The following is a 23,158-nucleotide window of genomic DNA, read 5'->3' on the forward strand; positions in this document are numbered from 1 at the left end:
AAAAAAGAACCGTGGCCTGGGGTGCCCTTCCTAGGGGGCAGGGGACAGAGCCGGAACTTGAACAAAGAATACTCCCTGCCCCCAAGGCAGGGGACATGGCCGTATTTTCCTAGGGGCACTTCAGAATTGTTATAGATTAGCGACTGCTCCATGCCTGCCTTGCTTCCTCGTTTTTGAAATGAGAGCTGTAATTCCGGTTACCTCATCTTACTTTTCACCATTGCACGCTGAGTGTGGGAAGGGAGGAAGACTTATCTTTCTAGATCCTAGGTTTCTGGATCAAGAAAAGGCCCATATAGACTTAATGTGGTGTAAGATCTGGGACTTCAAGCCTGATGCCATGATTGGATGAGACTCTGGGGGATCCTGGGATGGGACTGAACACATTTTGCACAGACGAGAGACATAAGTAATAATTGTGGCCATGGTGACAGAGAAGAGTACACTAACGGGCTAATGGGCTCTGGTCTTCACCCCTCCTTAAATCCACACCCCTTGCGATGGGAGAGGATATGCCATCAATTTTCCCATCCCTTGACTTGGGATTTGGCAGCATGACTGACTCCCTTTGGCCAATGGAATGTTAATGGCAGGAGGGGACCAAAGGTTTGGAAAGCACTTATGCAACTGGATTTGCTTTCTTGTTTCTCTGCCATCATCATACTATTCCTAGGCCAACCCGTTGGTAACAAAAGTGAGAGGACAGAAAGTGTAGCAAAGCTGAATGACTCCAGTCCAGACCAGCCCAGACCGGCCAAGCCGCAGCTGAACCTCACCGCTGCCCCTGTCCCCCGCCCCATGCTGTGAGGCAGCCCAGCTGAGATCAGCAGAGCTGCGCAGCCAGCCAGGCAAGCAAATGAATAAAAGATGCAGTAAATAATTGTTGCTTTAAACCAGAAATGTGGCAGTTGTTCCTTAGGCATTCTTATTGTAGCCATAGTTGACTGATAAGATGACCATCACCCAGTTGGCATTGGGTAGGTGAGGTCTTGCACAGGTGTTTGACCGTGTGTGTGTGTGTGTGTATGTGTGTGTGCGCGTGTTTCTCCACACCACTCTGGAGTTCTTGAATAACTGTGGCTACGTCTGATCCATTTTGCTGCCTGGCAGTTTGGACAGCCACTTGATAAGAGTTCTGACTGAAGGCAGGTATGGGCAGATCATGAAACTGAGACACAAAGAGAGGGATAGCTCTTCCTTGATAAATGAAACCTATGAAATGGGGACCCATATACTCTGAGGAGATGCACCCCTTGGTCAAGGCAGTCTGGGAGCCCAAGGACAGAGACTCACCTGCCAGGCAGGCCTCGGTGTCTCCACAGTCAATGAGGAGGTAGCGCGGGCTTTCGGGGAGCAGAGGCAGGGAGGCGAGCTGCAGCGCCCCGGGCACCAGGCAGCTGGCCAGCAGCAGAGGCCAGGCCTGAGGGTCACCTAGAAGCTCCCTAAGGAGGCAAAGGAGAGGCCAGGCCAGATTCCTCTTTGCCAGAGTCCTACAACCCTGCTCTCCTGCCCACCTGCACACCTCCCTGCAGAGGGTCTGCAATTGCCCCGTGCCTCTTCCTATCCAAGTCTGGGTCTGAACATCAAGATCCCTCCCACCCAGGCTGGCACCAAGAGAGGACAGGGACACTGCCCCACCTCATCCCTAGCAACTCCCCTTCCCAAGAGTCCAGACTCTGCGTTCTCCTCTTTTTTCTGGAATGACTGGAACAGGTTTCTCTTTGAAAGCCCAAATCTTTACCCTCTCCTCTGTCAAGACCTGTTCTTTGCTCCCTGACCTGGAGAGGACAGGAAAGGTGATTCACATTGCAGTATGTTGACTGATACCCATTTTGTGAATTGGCAGCAGAGATGTGGATAGAGGATTCGATGCCTTCATGCAAAGCAACAATGCTTTAATCTACTAGTGGGCAGGGGAGACATTTAGGTGAAGAAAGGTTTTTACTGGTATCTCCGAAATACTCAATGCATGTGGGGGAGGGGTGCTTACCTGAGTCCAACCACCTGTCCCATCACGATCCCCAGAGCGGTAAAGATGGCTGAGCTCATGGCCACAGCTCCTCGGAGCTCCTTAGGGGCACTCTCCCCCAGGTACATGGGCTGGATGTTCATGCTCACGCCTGGACATGTGCACAGCAGAGGCACATCAGCCACCAGCTGGGACTTCCCTCCACGACACTGGCCTGTCTCCCCTGCCCCACTCAGCACTGTCCAGCCACTCAACTAGATCCTGGCACTGAGGGCTGATCCTCACCCCCCACACTCTGAGGGGTTCTGCTTCACCTGCTGAAGGGTCAACAGGATCCCAACTCTACTCCTCAGAACTTCTGAGAGAGGGCTTTCTCAGATCCGCTCCCATCCTGGTCCCTGGCCACAGTCCCACATGTTCATGGGAACTTCCTAGGTCCCATCACTGGGACCTGAGTGTGAAGGGCTCTAAGGGAGCTGTGTTGGAGCCCCTAAAAACCCAGGTGGATGTGCTCAAAATTCTGCTCTCTCACATGAAAAGCCCCACAAACCGAGGAGTACCTACCAGGCCATTCTGTTTCTAGGGAAGATCAGAAAACTCATCCTATATCCCTTTATACTTTGGCTGCCAGGAAGCTCATGGCTTAGAGTGTTACTCAAACATGGGACCTCTGTTAGTGTTAGTTTGCAGATGTTTATTCCCCCATCCCTACACAACTTTTCCATTGTTCTGTACCTACTTTAAATATCTAATCATATGAGTCTTTTAAGATAAACTATATTTCATCCTTTTGTGACAAAGGTAGGCATAAACAAAAAATAAATAAATGAGGCTGGGCGCAGTGACTCATGCCTGTAATCCCAGCACTTTGGGAGGCTGAGGCAGGCGGATCACAAGGTCAGGAGATCGAGACCATCCTGGCTAACACGGTGAAACCCCGTCTCTACTAAAAATACAAAAAATTAGCTGGGCGTGGTGGTGGGAGCCTGTAGTCCCAGCTACTCAGGAGGCTGAGGCAGGAGAATGGCATGAACCCAGGAGGCAGAGCTTGCAGTGAGCCGAGATAGCGCCACTGCACTCCAGCCTGGGCGACAGAGTGAGACTCCATCTCAAAAAAATAAAATAAAATAAATAAATAAATAAAGGGAGGAAATGAAGGAAGAAATGAAATAAAAGGAATTAATGAATTTGTGAATAAATAGGCATAGAGAGGTAGGACGAGAAGCCCCCACTCCATACCTGCACTGACTCCCACAAGCAGTCTTCCCAGCATGATCATCTCAAAGGAGCCTGCTTTGCGGCTGAATCCAAACAGAATCGCTGCCAACGCCACAAAGATGTTATTCACCAGGAGGGACTTCTTCCTGGGGGAAGTGAAACACACAGAAAGAGAGGCTGTGGCTCAGTCCGGAGGGGCCATCCTTGGGGACCACTCTTTGCAACTCTAACAAGCCCTAATCACACACACACGTGTGTGTGTATTTGTGTTTCAAAGAGTCTAAACTGCATGAACGGAAATGACCATTATACCTAGGCTCACCTATGGTATGCCTTGAGGTGAGTATTCCCACTCCCCTCCCCCGCCATGCACCCCAATTACTCTCCTTTCTGCCTACAGCAAAGCTTGAAATAAAAGAATTTATGTGGTATGGCTTTCCCCCTTCAGATTAAGTATCGTTCTCCCCAGACTTTTTGAAAATGAAGGGACTGGCCAGGGGTGGTGGTTTACGCCTATAATTCTAGCACCTTGGGAGGCTGAGGTGGGAGGACTGCTTGAGCCCAGGAGTTTCATTTTTTTTGTTTTTGGTTTTTTTTTTTTTGAGACAAAGTCTTGCTCTGTTACCCAGGCTGGAATGTAGTGGTGCAATCTTGGCTCACTGCAACCTCCATCTTCCAGGTTCAAGCTATTCTTGTGCCTCAGCCTCCAGAGTGGCTGGGATTACCGGCGCATGCCGCCACGCCCAGCTAATTTTCGTATTTTTAGTAGAGATGGGGTTTTTCCCTGATGGCCAGGCTGGTCTCAAACTCCTGACCTCGGGTGACCCACCTGCCTTGGCCTCCCAGAGTGCTGGAATTATAGGCATGAGCTACAGCGCCCAGCCAAGACTCTGAATTTAAATCCTGACTCTGTCATTCATTAGTTCATGACCTCAAGTATGCCATTAACTACTTTGAGTCCTGGGATCCTTGCTATCAAATGAGATGAGAGTTCCTACACTTATAGGTCTGTTGGAACACATAATTTTTAAAATATATGTAAAAATTGGGCTGGGCATGGTGGCACATGCCTTTAATCCCAACAGTTTGGGAGGTTGAAGCGGGCAGATCACCTGATCCCAGGAGACTAGCCAGGGCAACATTATGAAACCCCATCACTACAAAAAATACAAAAAAATTAGGCTGGGTACTGTGGCTCACGCGTGTAATCCCAGCACTTTGGGAGGCCAAGGCAGGCAGATCACCTGAGGTCAGGAGTTCGAGACCAGCCTGACCAATTGGAGAAACCCCGTCTCTACTAAAAAAAATACAAAATTAGCCAGGCGTGGTGGCAATGCCTGTAATCCCAGCTACTCGAGGCTGAGGCAGGAGAATCGCTTGAACCTGAGAGGTGGAGGTTGTGGTGAGCCGAGGTTGCGCCATTGCACTCCAGCCTAGGCAACAAGAGCGAAACTTCATCTCAAAAAATATATATATATATTAGCTGGGCATGTTGGCGCACACCTGTAATTTCAGCTACTCAAGAGGCTGAGGTGGGAGGATTGCTGGAACCCAAGAGTATGAGGCTGCAGTGAGCCATGATCACGCCACTGCACTCCAGCCTTGGTGAGAGAGTGAGACTCTGTCTTAACAACAACAATGAAGGTACTAATACGTAATTTCTCAGATTCAATACAACTCCAGGGAGGAAGAACAGGGACTTTAGAGTGAAGGAATGGATGCATAGATAATCAAGTAGAGTTTCCTTATATTTTCCTCCATGTATTACAGAGTCGCTTCTCACAACTCAGAATGGCTGTATGTCTCAATGCCTTGATCAATGGGACAGACACCAATCCAAGGAGGGGCCATTGGAAATGTCACCTGTTCCATCATGATGAAGCATTAGCTTTAGCTCCTAATATTGAGCTCAGAAGTGCTGTCATACAGATCACCCAGGAGAGCTCACTGTGATGGTATAGCTCACTGTACTGAGAGGGAAACCGAAGACCGGAAGTTGCCAGTGTTCTGCTCAAAGTGACCAGCACATTGGTGATAAAACATGAGCCAAAGCCTGTGTGTCTTGTGTCTAGAGAATGAAAAATGACAGTAGATTATAACAAGCTTGATCCAGTGGTAACTCCAATTGTAACTAATAATTATAATTACAATGATAGACATTTTCCTCACTGGAATTAATAAATCCATTAATAATAATTAAGTACTTCAACCTGGTGAGTGCACTTTGCTCCATTTCAATACACAGACATTGCCAAAAACACTTAGCATTCACCTTGCAGGAAGAGTCATACACCTCCACTGACCTGCCTTAAGTATATAGCAGCAGCCGGGTGCAGCAGCTCACGCCTATAATCCCAGCATTTTGCAAGGCTGAGGTGGGCGGATCATGAGGTCAGAAGTTTGAGACCAGCCTGGCCAACATGGTGAAACCCCATCTCTACTAAAAATACAAAAAGTAGCCAGGCTTGGTGGCAGGCGCCTGTTATCCCAGCTACTCAGGAGGCTGAGGCAGGAGAATTGCTTGAACTGGGAGGCGGAGCTTGCAGTGAGCCGAGATCGTGCCACTGCACTCTAGCCTGGGTGACAGAGCGAGACTCTGTCTCAAAAAAAAATAAAAATAAAAAATAAAAAAAAAAGGATATAGCAGCTGTCCAGCTATGGGCGACAGTCCATTCCACAGAGACCTGTGCATCCCACAGGACATGCTGCTGTCCCACTATTTTGATGAGTTCATACAGAAAGGACCTGGAGAAGAGGAAGCAGCAAGCGCACTAGATACCTTGGTAAGGTACACTGTGACAAAGAGTAGAAGATTAAAAACGAGACAGGGGGCTGCCACTCCAACGAAGTTCCTGAGGTCTAGAGGACTAAGAGGTGGCAGTGTATTTTCTCCAAAGTGCATGACAAATTGCTGCAACATAGTCCCCTTCCTCTAAGGAGGAGGGACAAGCCTCTGAGAGCTTCTTTCCATTTTGGAGGCAGCGGAATACCACATCAGGTGTCATGACCTGGCACATTTATCAGGTGACTTGAAAACCTGGCAGTTTTGAGTGGTGCTAAGCAAAAGAAGTATTTCTCTAGTGGGTCGAAGCCAAATTCACGTTGCAGAGTACTAGCAACTATACACGATCACGGCCCCAAGCCAAGCTCAAAGAGCTCTGCCACTCAACCCTTTAGCTTTAGGAGAGCCTGTGGTGCTCAAAGTGGCAGTTAAAATACTCTAAAAAGAGGTCACAATGCAAAACCAAAGCTTTTTTTTTTTTTTTCTTTTTTTTTTTTTTTTTTTTTTTTGAGGCGGAGTCTTGCTCTGTCTCCCAGGCTGGAGTGCAGTGGCCGGATCTCAGCTCACTGCAAGCTCCGCCTCCTGGGTTCCCGCCATTCTCCTGCCTCAGCCTCCCAAGTAGCTGGGACTACAGGCGCCCGCCACCTCGCCCGGCTAGATTTTTGTATTTTTAGTAGAGACGGGGTTTCACTGTGTTCGCCAGGATGGTCTCGATCTCCTGACCTTGTGATCCGCCCGTCTCGGCCTCCCAAAGTGCTGGGATTACAGGCTTGAGCCACCGCGCCCGGCCTACCAAAGCTTTTTAAGTTGAGCTACTCTCCTTCAGCAAATTACTAGCCTCTTTTATATATACATATTATATATATATATTTTCATGTGTATAAATAAATATACATTTTTTCATATATATATAAATATATATTTATTTATATTTATTTAGAGATGGGGTCTCACTATGTCACCCAGGCTTGAGTGCAGTGGTGCTATAACAGCTCACTGAAGCCTCGACCTCCCAGGCTCAAGTGATCCTCCCACCTCAGACTCCTGAGTAGCTGGGACCACAGGTGTACGCCACTATGCCTAGCTAATTTTTTCTTTTTTTCTTGTAGAGATGGGGTTCTGCTATGTTGCCCAGGCTGGACTCAAACTCCTGGGCTCAAGAGATCCTCTTCTCTTGGCCTCCCAAAGTGCTGGAATTACAGGCATGAGCCACCATGCCCAGCCTGCTATCCTCTTAAGGAGAAAGAGCTCCTGGCCTTGTCACTAGGCACTAGTGGGGAATAAACACCAGGCTGCGGGATGCCACAGGGCCATGTACTTATCATAACTGGGTGCTGTATGACACCCTCCTACTAAGGTTGAGTGTGCCCTGTAGCACTCCGTCACTGAATAGAAGTGGTATAAACCAAACTTGCCCAATGTGGGCCCCAAAGTTTCCCATGAATATGTCACTCACATCAGTTTGGACCTAAAAGGTATTGAAGGACTTAAACCTATCCTATAGACAGGTTTTTTAGCATGGACTTTTTTTTTTTTTTTTTTTTTTTGAGACAGAGTATCGCTCTGTCACCCAGGCTAGAGTGCAGTGGCGCAATCTGGGCTCACTGCAAGCTCTGCCTCCCAGGTTCAAGTGATTCTCCTGCTTCAGTTGTTCACGCCATTCTCCTGCCTCAGCCTTCTGAGTAGCTGGGACTACAGTTGCCCGCCACCATGCCCGGCTAATTTTTTTGTATTTTTTTTAGTAGAGATGGGGTTTCACCGTGTTAGCCAGGATGGTCTTGATCTCCCAACCTCATGATCTGCCTGCCTTGGCCTCCCAAAGTGCTGGGATTACAGGCATGAGCCACTGCGCCCAGCCTAGCATGGACTTTGCCTCTTTTTAGTTTTCTTTTTTTTTTTTTTTGAGATGGAGTCTCACTCTTGTTGCCCAGGCTAGAGTGCAGTGGCACGATCTTGGCTCACTGCAACCTCTGCCTCCCGGGTTCAAGTGATTCTCCTGCCTCAGCATCCTGAGTAGCTGGGATTACAGGCGTCCACCACCATGCCTGGCTAATTTTTGTAGTTTTAGTAGAGATGGGGTTTCACCATGTTGACCAGGCTGGTCTCGAGCTCCTGACCTCAGGTGAACCCCCCCCGCCTCAGTCTCCCAAAGTGCTGGGATTACAGGCCACCACACCCAGCCTGTCCCTTTTTCAAAAGGTTTGGTTGGACAGACAGTCTTAGATGAAGCAGAATTTGAAGACTGGTTTCAAGGAGGTACAGGGAAACACTAAGTGGGTGTATCTTTTAAAATTAGCCCAGAACCTGAAAATATAGCTGGGCACCGTGGCTCACGCCTATAATCCCAGCACTTTGGGAGGTCGAGGTGGGTGAATCACCTGAGGTCAGGAGTTCGAGACCAGACTGACCAACATGGAAAATTCCGTCTCTACTAAAAATACAAAATGAGCCAGGCGTGGTGGTGGCACCTATAATCCCAGCTACTCGGGAGGCTGAGGCAGGAGAATCACTTGAACCCGGGAAGTGGAGGTTGCAGCGAGCCAAGATCATGCTATTGCACTCCAGCCTGGGCAAGAAGAGCGAAACTCTGTCTCAAAAAAATAAATAACCCAGAACCTGAAAGTATACATAAATATGTTTCTGCTTATCAGAATCCCCTTCCTGCTGCAAAGAGGCTCTTCATAATCATGCACAATCATGGACAGTATGACCTTCTATCTGTAGATGGCATTCAACTGCCTTCCTTGACCATCCTGGTGCTTACTCAGTTGGGTGATAAACAAAGCAAATAGTGTAGAAAGCACAGAAAACGTACATGGACTCAACAATAGGGGCTTCCTGGCACCGAGATGACTAACCCACCTGTTCCCCTATGCAACCAACCCTGAGCACCCAAAGATGGCAACACATTTCAGAGCTCCAGTCAGCTGCTGAATGGAAGAAGGGGAACAGACATTTGACATAATTAGAATAGGCATATGTGCTAAATTTGAATTTTTAATTCCTTTCATGCTTATGCTAGCTGTACCAAGTATCATGAGACAGCCACACAATAGTTATTACCTCTGTCTTCGTGGGAAGAGCCCCACTTTTGTTTGCGACTGTTCCCCTACTCCCCACGGTGCAGATATGAGCCCCAGTGGTCTAATCCAGTCTTGTTGATCTTGTGCTAGTGCTATGGTTTGATGGTTTGTGTCTCTTCCAAAATTCAGGTTGAAATTTAATTTCCAATGCAACAGTATTTAGAGGTAGACCTTTGGGAGATTGATTAGGCCATGAGAACTCCACCTTCATTGATGAGACTAGTGCTTTATAAAAGGGCTGGAGGGAACTAGGCAGGCTCTTTTTGCCTTTTTCCCCTTTGTCTTCCTACCATGTGAGAACACAGCATTCGCCCTTTCTGCCATGTGAGGACACAGGGACAAGGAACCACCTTAGAAGCAGAAAGAGCAGCCCTCACCATACACTGAATCTGCTGGTGCCTTGATCTTGGACTTCACAGCCTCCAGAACTGTGAGAAAGTAAATTTCTGTTCTTTATACATCACCCAGTCTCAGTTATTTTGTTATAGCAACAAAAATAGACTAAGATCGCTAGTAAGCCAGCTGTTTTGAGACAGGGGCTCACTGTGTCATCCAGGCTGGAGTACAGTGGCACAAGCAAGACTCACTGCAGCGTCGATCTCCTGGGCTCAGGTGATCTTCCTGCTGCAGCCTCCCGAGTAGCTGGGTCCACAGGCATGTGTCACCATAACTGGTTGATTTTTTTTTTTCCTTTTTTTTTTTTTTTGAGATGGAGTCTTACTCTGTCGCCCAGGCTGGAGTGCAGTGGCATGATCTTGGCTCACTGCAGCCTCTGCCTTGTGGGGTAAAATGATTCTCCTGCCTCAGTCTCCTGAGTAGCTGGGACTACAGAAGTGTGCCACCACACCCTGCTAATTTTTGTATTTTTAGTAGAGATGGGTTTTCGCCATGTTGGTCAGGCTGGTCTGAAGCTCCTGACCTCAGGTGATCCACCCGCCTCAGCCTCTCAAAGTGCTGAGATTACGGGCATGAGCTACTGCGCCCAGCCCATACCTGGCTAATTTTTTGTAGAGATGGGGTCTCACCATATTGCCCAGACTGGTCTCAAACTCCTGGACCCATGCAATCTTTCCTCCTTAGTGTAATTCCTCCCAAAGTGCTGGGATTACAGGGGTAAGCCACCCTGCCTGGCCAGGCCTGGCTTCTAAGAACTTCCTTTCATGCTATGAGCTGCCTCAGTGTCCTTCGAGCTATTACATTTTTTATTCTGTTAATCAGAGTCAGTTTGTGTTGTTTGCAATGCAAGAACTGCATTAGATACGCAGGAGGAAAGTGATGCCCAGGAAGAAAATACTTGTTTTAGGTCAGTTAGCACTTGTTGGCAGACATGAAATTAGAAACCAGGAGTCCTCTCTCTTTCGTAGTACAGGACTGTTTGCTCTACCAAATCCTGGAAGATGTGTCTTGCAAGGTGAAACTCCAGGCAGAGTAAGAGGCTGGATGAGGAGCTGATCTGGGCCTGGAGCTTGCCAGGCCTCTTCCTGCTTCCATGTCCCTCAGCCTGCAGGCTGCAGCACTCCTCATTAAAGGGCATTCAGGGGGTACACAGGTACACTTACCTTCCCAGCATGATGGCCAATGGACCTGCAAGCAGTGCTCCAAAGAGGCCTCCTAGGGGATATAGAGACACGATGATGGACCACACAAGTAGAACTAGGTGGTCAGACAGTGGCTCTCCAGTACGCGCCTGCCACGTCTCATTGGTGAATTCCTGAATGTGCTGTGGACAGAAATGCCAGTCAGCCTTCTGGGGACGGGGGCATGGGGGCACTAGACAAGACAAGCCTTCTCCCCAACAGGGTTCCATGCTTCTGCAGAACAGGCAATGAGAACAGGCACCGTGTCTTCTGAGCTCCCCGTGGAGCAGGAACCAACTCACCTGAGCACCTCCCCTGTGCAGGGCACCATGCTGGTTCTTATCCCTCAATATCCCTCAGAGCCTAGCACTGGACATGCCCCATTTGCCCCTCTCTGCAAAAACACTATTTCTCCCTACTCACACAACACTTCTGACAGCAAATATGTGGATTTTTTCCACATCAAGCAATTCTCTAACTCTCCGGACACGAGCTGGTGTACTACAATGGAATCCCATTCTGACACTATCCACCTGGAGTTAGCATCAGATCCCACAAGTCAAAGGGCTCCGTTCCACAAGACTGTCCCCTCTTCAGATGCCAACTGCAAGACCAGGTCTCCTGTACTTCTGACCAACTGGCCATCAATTGGGGATTCCTAGGACCCTTTCCGTGGGTTTGATAATTTGCAACAATGGCTCACGAAGCTCAGGAAGGCACTTTACTTACATTTACTGGTTTGTTACGAAGGATACAACTCATGAACAGCCATATGGGAAAGGTACACTGGACATGGTCCTGGGGGAGTAGGTTGCTAGAGGCTTCCATGTTCCCTGCAGGAACACCACCTTCCCAGCACCTCAATGTGTTCACGAACCTGGAAGCTCATCAAATCTTGTTGTTCAAGAGCTTTTATAGACCTTATATCTTCAGCTCCTCTCCCTTTTCCAGAGCTCTGTGAATGGGACTGAACATTCTGACCCTCTAATCTCTTGGTCTTTTTGGTGACCAGCTCCATCCTGAGGCAGTCTAGTGGCCCTACCCTGTCACCTCATTAGCATATGTGCAGGTATGATGAAATGGGGCTCATTGCAAATAACAAAAGATGCTCCTATCACTCAAGAAATTCCATGGCCAGGCACGGTGGCTCACACCTGTAATCAGAGCACTTTGGGAGGCAGACATGGGTGGATCACCTGGGGTCAAGAGTTCAAGACCAGCCTGGCCAACATGGTGAAACCCCATCTCTACTAAAAATACAAAAAAAAATTAGCCAGGTGTGGTGGCAGGCACCTGTAATCCCAGCTACTTGCAAGGCTGAGGCAGAAGAATTGCTTGAACCCGAGAGGTGGAGGTTGCAGCGAGCCAAGATTGCACCAATCTTGGCAAGTAATCCTCTTGCTTCAGCCTCTCGAGTAGCTGGGACTACAGGCGCCTGCCACCACGCCCGGCTAATTTTTTTGTATTTTTTTAGTAGAGACGGGGTTTCACTACTTTTGGGAAGCAGCCTCCCAAAGCACTGGGATTACAGACATGAGCAACCATGCTCAGCCTTGGTCACTGTCAAGACTGGGGATTAGGCTCAGGGAGAGGTGAAATGACTTGTTCACAGCTTTAGCCATGGGTCAGGGTTGTACCAGGTAGTTTGGACTCCCCAGACTCCAAACCTCAGGTGAGTGAAGGGAAGTCACATGGTTAGGAAAGAAGTGGGGAAGACATGGACACCCTTTTCTTGGTTAGCGATGAAATGCCATTTGCAAAAAAAAAAAAAAGAAAAGAAATGCCATTTGCAGGTCTCCCGACAGAACAGAACACAAGGGAGGGCAGTGGGTTCAGGTGCTGGGCCAGCTCTCCCCTGCCCAGCTCAGGGCAATGACTGGCAGCCTAGTGCCCACCAGCTGCCTCTCGGGGGAGGAACTGTCCACAGGAGCTGGGACCAGGGCCAGCTTCCCCGACATTGGCTGGAACTCCTCAAGAGTGACCATTGACAAAGATTCTCCTCAGAGTTTTCTAAGCTCTTTTTTTTTCAAAGATAGGGTCTCCATCCCAGCACTTTGGGAGGCCGAGACGGGCGGATCACGAGGTCAGGAGATCGAGACCATCCTGGCTAACACGGTGAAACCCCATCTCTACTAAAAAATACAAAAAAACTAGCCGGACGAGGTAGCGGGCGCCTGTAGTCCCGGCTACTCAGGAGGCTGAGGCAGGAGAATGGCGTAAACCCAGGAGGCGGAGCTGCAGTGAGCTGAGATCCGGCCACTGCACTCCAGCCTGGGCGACAGAGCGAGACTCCATCTCAAAAAAAATTAAAAAAAAATAAAGATAGGGCCGGGCGCGGTGGCTCAAGCCTGTAATCCCAGCACTTTGGGAGGCCGAGGCGGGCGGATCACGAGGTCAGGAGATCGAGACCATCCTGGCTAACACGGTGAAACCCCGTCTCTACTAAAAAAATACAAAAAACTAGCCGGGCGAGGTGGCGGGCGCCTGTAGTCCCAGCTACTCGGGAGGCTGAGGCAGGAGAATGGCGTAAACCCGGGAGGCGGAGTTTGCAGTGAGCTGAGATCTGGCCACTGCACTCCAGCCTGGGTGACAGAGCGAGACTCCTTCTCAAAAAAAAAAATAAAAAATAAAAAAATAAAGATAGGATCTCCCTCTGTTGTCCAGGCTGGAGTGCAGTGGCATGATCATAGCTCACTGCAGCCTCGAACTCCTGGGCTCAAGCCATCCTCCCACCTCAGCCTCACAAGTACCTGCAAATACAGGCTCATGCCACTGCGCCCTGTTGAATATTTTTTTACTTCTTTGTAGATACTGGATCTTGCGTGTTGCTTAGGCTGATTTCAAACTCCAGGGCTCAAGCAATCCTCCCACCTTGGCCTCTCAAAGTGTTCAGATTAGAAGGATGAGCCACTGCGCCCGGTATTCTGAGCGCTTTTTCAACTAGATCTCAACTTTTGGACTTCTGTGTTCATCTCTGCCTTGTTCAGTTTTAGCAAGTGTCCTGCTAAGTTGATTTAGCTAGAATCCTCGTCCTCCACATCTGATCACTTTCAAAATCTAATCGGCCTCCTTATCCTCTGCCATCCTCCATGATGTCTGGTTACCCTGGCCTGCGCTCAACAAGAATCCTGTTGGGTCAATTTAACCAGAATCCCCCACAAACGCCTGATGATCCTCTTAGTCATTGTGCAACCACTGTCCCCACTCTACTCCTCGGCTATCAGTTCTCACTTGCCCATGCTGTATTTGAAGTTGAATCCAATCTTTCTGCCTCAGGGCAGGACCCCATTGCCATGGTCCCTCCAACTAGTGCTTGCCACCTCTTGAATAAAGTCTTCATTAGTGTGCTTTGACAAGTGTCATTGAATAGTTTTTGTTTTTGTTTTTGTTTTTGAGACGGAGTTTTGCTCTTGTTGCCCAGGCTGGAGTGCAATGGCGCAATCTCGGCTCACTGCAACCTCTGCTTCCCGGGTTCGAACAATTCTCCTGCCTCAGCCTCCCAAGTAGCTGGGATTACAGGCACGTGCCACCATGCCTGGCTAATTTTGTATTTTTAGTAGAGATGCGGTTTTTCCATGTTGTTCAGGCTGGTCTGGAACTCCCAACTTCAGGTGATCCACCTGCCTCAGACTCCCAAAGTGTTGGGTTTACAGGCGTGAGCCACTGCGCCCAGTCTTTTTTTTTTTTTTTTTTTTTGAGAGGGAGTCTCCCTCTGTCACCCAGGCTGGAGCACGGTGGCGAGATCTCAGGTCACTGCAACCTCCACTTCCTGGGTTCAAGCGATTCTCCTGCCCCAGCCTCTGGAGGAGCTGAGATCACAGACACGCACCACCATGCCCAGCTAATATTTCTACTTTTAGTAGAGACAGGGTTTAATCATGTTGGCCAGGCTGGTCTCGAACTCCTGACCTCAAATGATCCGCCTGCCTCAGCCTCTCAAAGTGCTGGGATTATAGGCATGAGCCACCATGTCCAGCCTGAATAACTTTTTCTTTAACAATTAGAACTTAACACTATTCAGCAGGGTAGGGGAGGCCTCTGAGCCTAGGAAAGTCTCCTTTGTGGGGGCTGGTGATGGCTGTGGGAGGTAAGGTCTGAGTGACCTGCCCAGCCCGGGATGGACCCCTCTCTAGTCTGAGTGTGCACTGAAGTGGGTGCTCAAATGCTTGATGAATGAATGAATAAATAAACCAATGCATCACGCCTGTAATCCCAGCACTTTGGGAGTCCAAGGCAGGCAGATTACCTGAGGTCAGGAGTTTGAGACCAGCCTGGCTAACATGAGGAAAGTCTACTTCTACTATAAATACAAAAAAATTAGTCAGGTATGGTGACAGGCGCCTGTAATCCCACCTACTCAGGACGCTGAGACAGGAGAATCACTTGATCCTGGGAGGCAGAGGTTGCAATGACCTGAGATCTCGCCACCGTGCTCCAGCCTGGGTGACAGAGGGAGCCAAGATCACGCCATTGCACTCGAGCTTGGTCAACAAGAGCAAAACTCCATCTCAATAAATAAATAAATAAATAAATAAATAAATAAATAAATAAACCAATGCAGCCAGCTCAGACCTCCCTTTCTAAATTCTCATCCTTGCTTTAAGAGGCTGGGCTGCTATCATTCTTTTTATTCCCATCTCTATCTTCTGCTAACAACTATTACTTTGGAGGAAGTGCTCTCCATGGTCAAGTACAGCTCTTGGTTCCCCCACAAAGGTGATCACCTGGCCCAGGTCTGGCCAATCCGAGCATCCCAGCCTCCTGACCACATTACTGGTCTGGGAGTGGACATGTAAACCAAACCAGCCCCTCAGGCTCTTCCCTGCCTTTCTACATGAGCTAATCTGGAAGACTTTTGTTGGTTGGGGGAGTTCTCAGCTGGCAGGAAGTGAATCTGGTGACAGCAGCTCCCCAACCAGGTATGAAAACAAGGCCAAGGCAGGCACGGTGGCTCATGCCTGTAATCCTAGAACTTCAAGAGGCCAAGGTGGGCGGACCACTTGAGCTCAGGAGTTTGAGACCAGCCTGGGCAACATGATGAGACCCTGTCTCTACTAAAAAATACAAATAAAATAGCTGGGCTTTGTGGTACATGCTTGTGGTCCCAATTACTTGGGAGGCTGAGGTGTGAGGATCGCTTGAGCGCCTGAGCTTGGGGCAGAGTGGAGGTTGCTGTGAGCCGAGATTGCATGACTGCACTCCAGCCTGGGTGACAGAGCAAGACTCTGTTTAAAACAAACAAACAAACAAAAAAAAAAAAAACAGAGAGAGGAAAATCAGGGGCAGGACAGCCACAGTTCTGTCCTGGGGCCTGGTTCCTGCAGCTCTCCCCCAGTGCTGTGTGAGGCCCCATATCCCATCATTCCCAGTTATGACTAGGTACTTGCCCTTCTTACTTAAGCAAGTTAGAGGTGGGCTTCTATCACTGGGGCTGAAAGACCCATCCTTTCCACAGACCCTCACAGAACATCGGCTCGGGCCAGGCTACGACCAAGTGCCGGAGATTCAAAGATGACTCAGATGCTGAGAGTGAATCAGCAGGAGAGAGGAGATGGACACAAAACAGCCCTCACACAGCATGAGTGAGGACAGCCTACACCAAGGGCTGGAGAGGGAAGAAGGTTTCAAGAAGGTGGTGGTATCTGGGGTGGGCTTCTACAGGTGGAACAGAGAGGGCCCCTCCATGGAAGGAGGCTTAGAGGAAGGGCTGTGTCATAGGCATTTGAGGAACTATACTTAACTTGCTTTGGTATCAGGGTTGGGGGAGCGGAGGTGTGAGACAGTGAAACCGAGGGGTTCATTTGGTCAGATCTGCCTGCCCGGCTTGCTTTTGGTCAGTTGGCTTTTTAAAATTTCTTCTTCCTTTTTCCATGAAGCTGAGGCCCTGGTAGCTCAAGGCCTCGCCGCTGAACACGGAAACTTAACCTCCACTAGCTACTTTATAAATAACATTCATGAGGCCGGGTGTGGTGGCTCATGCCTATAATCCCAGTACTTTGGGAGGCTGAGGCAGGCGGATGACCTGAGGTTGGGAGTTCGAGACCAGCCTGACCAACATGGAGAAATCCCGTCTCTACTAAAACTACAAAATTAGCCGGGCGTGGTGGCACATGCCTGTAATCCCAGCTACTCAGGAGGCTGAGGCAGGAGAATCGCTTGAACCCGGGAGGCAGAGGTTGCAGTGAGCTGAGATCACGCCACTGCAAACCAATCTGGGCAACAAGAGCAAAACTCCATCTCAAAAAAAAAAAAAAAACAATTCTGAGCAGGGGAGCGACTTGAAGAGATCAGGATGGGGAGAGGCTGAAGGCAAGGAGGCCAGTGAGGAGGCTGGGCCAGAACTGGGAATGTGGTGGAGACATGGGGAGAAGTGGCTGGATTCTAGAGGTAGTTAGGAAGGACTTGGTGTTCAAGAGACGAAAAGAAGTCAACGCTGACCCCCCCATCACTAGGTGGAAGATGGAATCATCCGCTGAGATTAGGGACTCAGGAGGACATGCAGGTTTGGGGGAAGATGTATGCTTAGTTTGAACCTGCAGGAACCTGTGGGCCAACCCAATGGAGACAAACTTGTGGCAGAAAGCGCCACCAAGTGGATGCCTGGCTGAAGCCCCTCAGTGGGCAGCTGTTAGCCAGTACCCACTCAGACAGGGGCAGTCGACACAGAGAGGATACGTACCGAGGTCGGGGCATTGATGATAGACAGGTTATAGCCAAACTGAAAAGTCCCACCAATGCCGGCAGCACAGATGGTCAGGAGCAGGATCCTGCCCTGAATCTGAGGAGAGAGGGGAGAACACAGAGTGACCAACAACAGCCACCACCCCTCTCCCTGGACCAGAGCTGCCAATCACAGCACTGCAATTTATCTGAATCAAGCAGTGATGTCTCCACTTTGCAGATGAGGAAAGCGAGGCTCAGAGAGGAGTTAATCTGGGTCACATGGCTGACAGGTAGCAGAGGAATCCAGGCCTCCTGCTCTGAGTCCAGGGCCCCACTTTACCTTCACGCCACCCATAGCCCCAACGTTTCCTGGAGCTGGAGAGCAGTTCCCATCCCTTCTTGTTGGGCTGCCCCTGAGCACGTCTGCTGTGTTAGGGGAAGACAGTCCCCTGTGCTGGGGCCCCAGCAGAGTAAAGCTCTGCCTCCAGCAGGACAGGAGCCCCTGACTTGCCCCAGGAAAACGTTCTCCAACAGAGTGGCCAGGCTCCAGGAATCTGGGCTGAGCCTCCTTCTCTTACCTCCCACCAGCATGTTTTGCAACTAGGCTAAGAAAAGAAGCCACATGGACCTGCAGGTGCAAGGACTTGGGGACATATGAGCAGCACAGAGGCAGCATAGATGGCCAAGGTGCCTGGTCCCTATCCCAGCTCTCCCCTTACTTCCTCATCCTAAGTCACTTCCTTACCTGGACCTGGAGATAATGAAGCCTACTTCTAGGCTGGGTACACATGAGTCATGCACACTTGGTACACAAAAGGACAGTGAAACACCCTTAGAGATGGAGGGAGAATTCCCAAAGGCATCCCCAATGCCTCATCATTTATAGTTGGGAATTTCTCTTTTTTTTTTTTTTTTTTTGAGGAGTCTTGGCCAGGCTCACACCTGTAATTCCAGCACTTTGGCAGGCTGAGGTGTGTGGATCGCGAGGTCAGAAGTTTAAGACCAGCCTGGCCAAGATAGTGAAACCCCATCTCTAGTAAAACTACAAAAATTGGCCAGGCGCGGTGGCTCACGCCTGTAATCCCCGCAATTTGGGAGGCCGAGGTGGGCGGATCACCAGGTCAGGAGATCGAGACCACCCTGGCTAACACAGGGAAATCCTGTCTCTACTAAAAATACAAAAAATTAGCCGGGACTGGTGGCGGGTGCCTGTGGTCCCAGCTACTTGGGAGACTGAGACAGAAGAATGGCGTGAACCCGGGAGGCAAACAGTGAGCTGAGATCGTGCCACTGCACTCCAGCCTGGGTGACAGAGCGAGACTCTGTCTCAAAAAAAAAAAAAAAAAAAAAAAAAAAAAATTAGCCGGGCTTGTTGGCAGATACCTGTAATGCCATCTACTCAGGAGGCTGAGGCAGGGAACTGCTTGAACCGGGGAGGTGGAGGTTGCAGCGAGCCAAGATCGCACCACTGCACTCCAGCATGGGCACAGAGTGAGACTCTGTCTCAAAAAAAAGAAAATAGAAAAAAGAGAGAGACGGAGTCTTGCTCTGCTGCCCAGGCTGGAGTGCAATGGCGCAGTCTCGGCTCACTGCAATTTCCGCCTCCCAGTTCAAGTGATTCTCGCGCCTCAGCCTCCGGAGTAGCTGGGATTGCAGGCATGTACCAATGTACCACCACGCCCAGCTAATTTTTGTATTTTTAGTAGAGACTCCTGACCTCAAGTGATCTGCCCACCTTGGCCTCCAAAGTGCTGAGATTACAGACGTGAGGCACTGCACCCGACCTGTAGTTGAGGTCTTCTGAGGGATTCACAAAATTGTTTATCTTTCTCCTTTTGTGATTTTTTGTTTTGTTTTTTTGAGACAGGGTCTCATTTTGTCACCCAGGTTGGAGTGCAGTGTCGGGATCTTGGCTCACTGCAGCCTCAACCTCCTGGGCTCAAGTGATCCGTCCACCTCAGCCCCCCAAGTAGCTGGGACTACAGGCATACACCATCACGCTGGGCTAATTTTTTTTGTATTTTGTTGTAGAGACGGGGTTTCACCATGTTGCCCAGGCTGGTTTCAAACTCCTGAGCTCAAGCGATCCACTCGCCTTGGCCTCCCAAAGTGTTAGGATTACGGGCGTGAGCCACCATACCCCGTCTACTCTTTTGTGATTTTTAATTACAAAATGACACGTTTGTTAAGATTTTTTAAAATTCAGTATATACTGAAAGTTCTCCACTCCTCCAAAGGCACAACAATGAACTCCTTCCCTCAGGTATTTTCCTAGATATTTGCAAAGTAGTTGACTTTACAAAAATTGAATCGTTGATATCTTCCCCCAAAAATTACTGCCTTTCTTGTTCTGGCAAATTGTTCTGTAAAATTAAATGTATTATTTTTGAAAACTTTGATACAATTTTCATGACAGAAGGATGTTTGGCTAAGGTTTTCTGAAGTTTCCAGAACCTACGGACTATTTATTCATTCATTAGTCAAATACTGTGTTGGCCGGATGCAATGGCCCATGCCTGTAATCCCAGCACTTTGGGAGGCCGAGGTGGGCAGATCACTTGAGGTCAGGAGTTCAAGACCAGCCTGGCCAACATGGTAAAACCCCGTCTCTACTAAAAATACAAAAATTACCCAGGCATGGTGGCAGGCACCTGTAATCCCAGCTACTCAGAAGGCTGAGGCAGGAGAATTGCTTGAATCCGGGAGGCAGAGGTTGCGGTGAGCCCAGATTGCGCCACTGCACTCCTGCCTGGGCAATAGAGTGAGACTCTATCTCAAAAAAACAAAAACAAAAACAAAAAAAACCTGAGTGTTTATCTCAGCCAAGAAGTGTGCTGGGGAGGCAAGATATAGTTGGGAAAGCGTCAGTTGTGCTTTCACCATTCAGTGAGATACTGCACTGGAGGGTGGGGGAGCAGAGGAAGTGGCTCTGGAGGGCAGAATCCTGCTGAAGGCTTTGCCATAGGTCTGGAGACAGGTTGGTGACAGGGGCCCTGGCTGCCCAGAGTTCCCATAAGGCCTAAGTTACTTTCTCTTAGGCTGGAAGCCTTAGGAAGAAGCCAGGTGAGAAACCTGGAGCCTGGTCCCATTGGGGCCACATTACAGCTCCACGGGGGCTTCATGGAAGTAAGAGCTCCCTTAAGACAGCAGATCTGAAGGAAGCAGCGAACACAGTGCTTGATAGCAGCTGAACTCATGTAGCAGGAGATGTTGACAGGCCTCTAAGACTACAGGAAATTGTTGAATTCAATGAGATCATGCATGGAGATTGCCTATACCGTGCCTGGTCATGGTAAGCATTCAGACATTAGCTATGATATGGACCATTAATTCGGCAAACAAAGATTTATTGCCTCCCTATTATGGTCAATAATCCTACTGTTCTGGGTGTTGGGATACAGCAGTGAACAACAGACAAAATCAATGAGCTATCAGAGCTTTCCTTCCAGCAGGGAAAGACAAGCAATCGCAAAATGAACGAGCAAAATATATAGTACATCAGCTGGTGCTACAGAGACTTAAAGCAGGGAAGGGGCGTAGGAAGTGTTAGGACCAGGTGGTGCTATTTTATTTTTATTTTTTACAGACAAGGTCTCGCTAGGTCGCCCACGCTGGAGTGCAGTGGTGAGATCCTATTAGATCCCTGCAGCTTCAAACTCCTGGGCTCCAGCGATCCTCCCACCTCAGTTGGTGCTATTTTAAATACGGCTCTCAAGGAATACAAGTGCAAATGACGACAAAGGAGGTAAGGGAATGTGCCATGCAAATACCTAAAGAAATCAGTCCAGATTGGGGAGGAACCCATAGAAGTGGTGGGCAGTGCAGGTGCTCTCCTCTGGCTGCGCCCTTTCCCTCTGTGAGGCAGGACGCCAGGTCAGAGCTGAGGGAGCATGAGGAGGAAAGAGGCGAGGGTGGGAAACAGTCACGGGAAGGAGTGAGCGGTCAGGACTGCCGTGCTCGGAGGGCTTACTGCCTCTGAGGTCAGGGCTGATCGGCAGAGGATTTAGCATCCTTGGGGGCTGGGATGCCAGGGTCCAGCAACCTTGCTCTGGCCCACAGGCCGACCCTGGACGTAAACACCTGCCTATGGACATCTGAGCCTAGCACCTAACGCCACTGTACATACAAGCACGATGTTTTTGAACATTTGACGACTTAGTGAAGCCTCCAAGGTGGCTATACATGCGCAGTTCACTCAGGTCCGCAATCCCTCATCTGAAATGCCTGGTCTGGGCAGGTATGAGAATTCAGACCATTCCAGATCGCAGGAGGGCATAGAGCATTCGGAAGAGGGGCCTGAGTGGAGGTCTTGCTGTCCCAGGGAGACCCCAGCTGCCATTACCAAGCGGTTAACCGGGCGCATGCGCGCGGAGGGAAGGTCAGCGCGCGTTACCCAGCTGTGAAAGAGGGACTAGCGCACGCGCAGTAAGCGTTTGAGAGGCTCAAACCAGTCGAGACCAAGCGGTAGCACAAGCGCAGTGGGTATTGAGAACCGCCGCACATGCTGAAGGTTCGCACAACGCTAACCAGTGGCCGGGACTGGGGCCTGAGACTCAAGCGCAGGCGCAATGGAGCGCAGAGCCGGTAGACTGTCGCGGAGGGCGCTTGAGGCGCAAGCGCGGACCTGCAGCGTATTAAGAGTTACTGCCGGTGCTGGGGAGCTCACCGCCGCCGTGGGGGGAGGGGGTCGCCGCCGCGGTGGCGCGGGGTTTGTCGCCACCGTGCGGTGGGGGATCGCCGCTGCTGGGGGCTCACCTGCGTCGGAGGCCGTAAGGACGGCTCCAGTTCATCCTCCATCCGCCTCCTTCGCAGCACTGCGGCTGAAAAGCTGCTCACTTCTCACTAAGCTAAACCCCAAGCTCATCTCTGCAGGCCGGAAGGGAGCTCTGGTCCAAAGTCATCTCGGCCAAGCCCCTGCATTCGCCCCCGCAGGTGCCAGCACACGACTCTGGTCGCCGCGCTCCCAAGTCCTCCCCCGACGTTCCGGCCCTGGCCCCTCGTCCCCCTCCCTTGCTGCAGTCTCTGGACTAAATGTCTGAAAGTCTCTGTTTCTCGCTGGTGGGACCTCAGCCGCAATCCTGCGCGACCCGCTGCGCCGGTCGCCCCTGCCGGCCGCCAGAACCTAGGAGGCCCCTGCCCCTGGGCGCTCTCGGGAGGGCCAAGCCCTTGATTGTGCACAGATGCACCCCCCCCTACACCCCGCCAGACACTTTGGTTCAGGTATCCTTGACCTTTCCCCAGAGGAGGGGAAAATTAGGAAGGACCGAAAGACAGACGCACCAGTCTGCTGAGCGCTCTCATCTGTGCGTCCTGGGCAGAGCGAGAGACTCGGCGGAATGCGGGTAGGAGAACCGGTCTGAACCGGTCTGGGGTTGCCGCCAGGGATCCTTTGCGTGAGAGGCAGGTCCTACCTATGGTGGGGGCACTTGGAGTTGAGGAACCACGAAGTCCACTGGACCGGATTAATCTTTTATCCTTGAGGGCTTCTCAGGCCCTGCATGGAATCCAGGAGCTGGACAAAGATCAGCTGAAACCAGATTTGCCAAAGATGCTATTTGTGGTCACAGAAACATAGAGCTGAACATGACCTTAGGTAGTCATCTGAGCAAAGACTGTGATGGGCATTGTAGTAACTCTATTGCTTAGACTTGGTTTTTGTTTGAATTTTGCTGCTCTGAACTTTAATTCCTAAAAACACTGCATTTTTAAGGAAAAGCACAAATAAAATATTAGCAGTTATCATAAATAGGTATTTTATTACATGATTTTCCTGCATCTATTAAGATGATCATATGGGTATTCTTTAAATCTGTTAGGGAGATCAGTTACATCAATAAACTTTCTAATGGTAAACCATTCTTGAATT

The 23,158-nt window shown here is 49.8% G+C and overlaps 1 protein-coding gene across 4 annotated transcripts in view; it reads right to left on the reverse strand.

Annotated features, from left to right (window-relative positions):
- Positions 1-22,867, reverse strand: part of SLC2A11 (solute carrier family 2 member 11) — a 28,744-nt gene extending 5,877 nt beyond the window's left edge. For 2 of the 4 annotated variants that reach the window (XM_030914782.1, XM_030914781.1), the window contains exons 1-6: positions 22,573-22,867; positions 17,309-17,407; positions 10,612-10,772; positions 3,209-3,333; positions 1,991-2,120; positions 1,294-1,442 (exon numbers count right to left, since the gene is read on the reverse strand). In XM_030914782.1, coding sequence (XP_030770642.1) covers positions 1,294-1,442; positions 1,991-2,120; positions 3,209-3,333; positions 10,612-10,772; positions 17,309-17,407; positions 22,573-22,593 — 685 coding nt within the window. In that variant the 5' untranslated portion in view covers positions 22,594-22,867. Of the gene's footprint in view, positions 1-1,293; positions 1,443-1,990; positions 2,121-3,208; positions 3,334-10,611; positions 10,773-17,308; positions 17,408-22,047 lie in introns of all 4 variants that reach the window. The other 2 variants (XM_010369827.2, XM_030914780.1) reach the window with 1 other exon arrangement.
- Between the last annotated feature and the right edge of the window lie 291 nt (positions 22,868-23,158).

Source organism: Rhinopithecus roxellana, chromosome 13 (genome assembly GCF_007565055.1).
Source record: "Rhinopithecus roxellana isolate Shanxi Qingling chromosome 13, ASM756505v1, whole genome shotgun sequence".
Lineage (NCBI taxonomy): Eukaryota > Metazoa > Chordata > Mammalia > Primates > Cercopithecidae > Rhinopithecus > Rhinopithecus roxellana.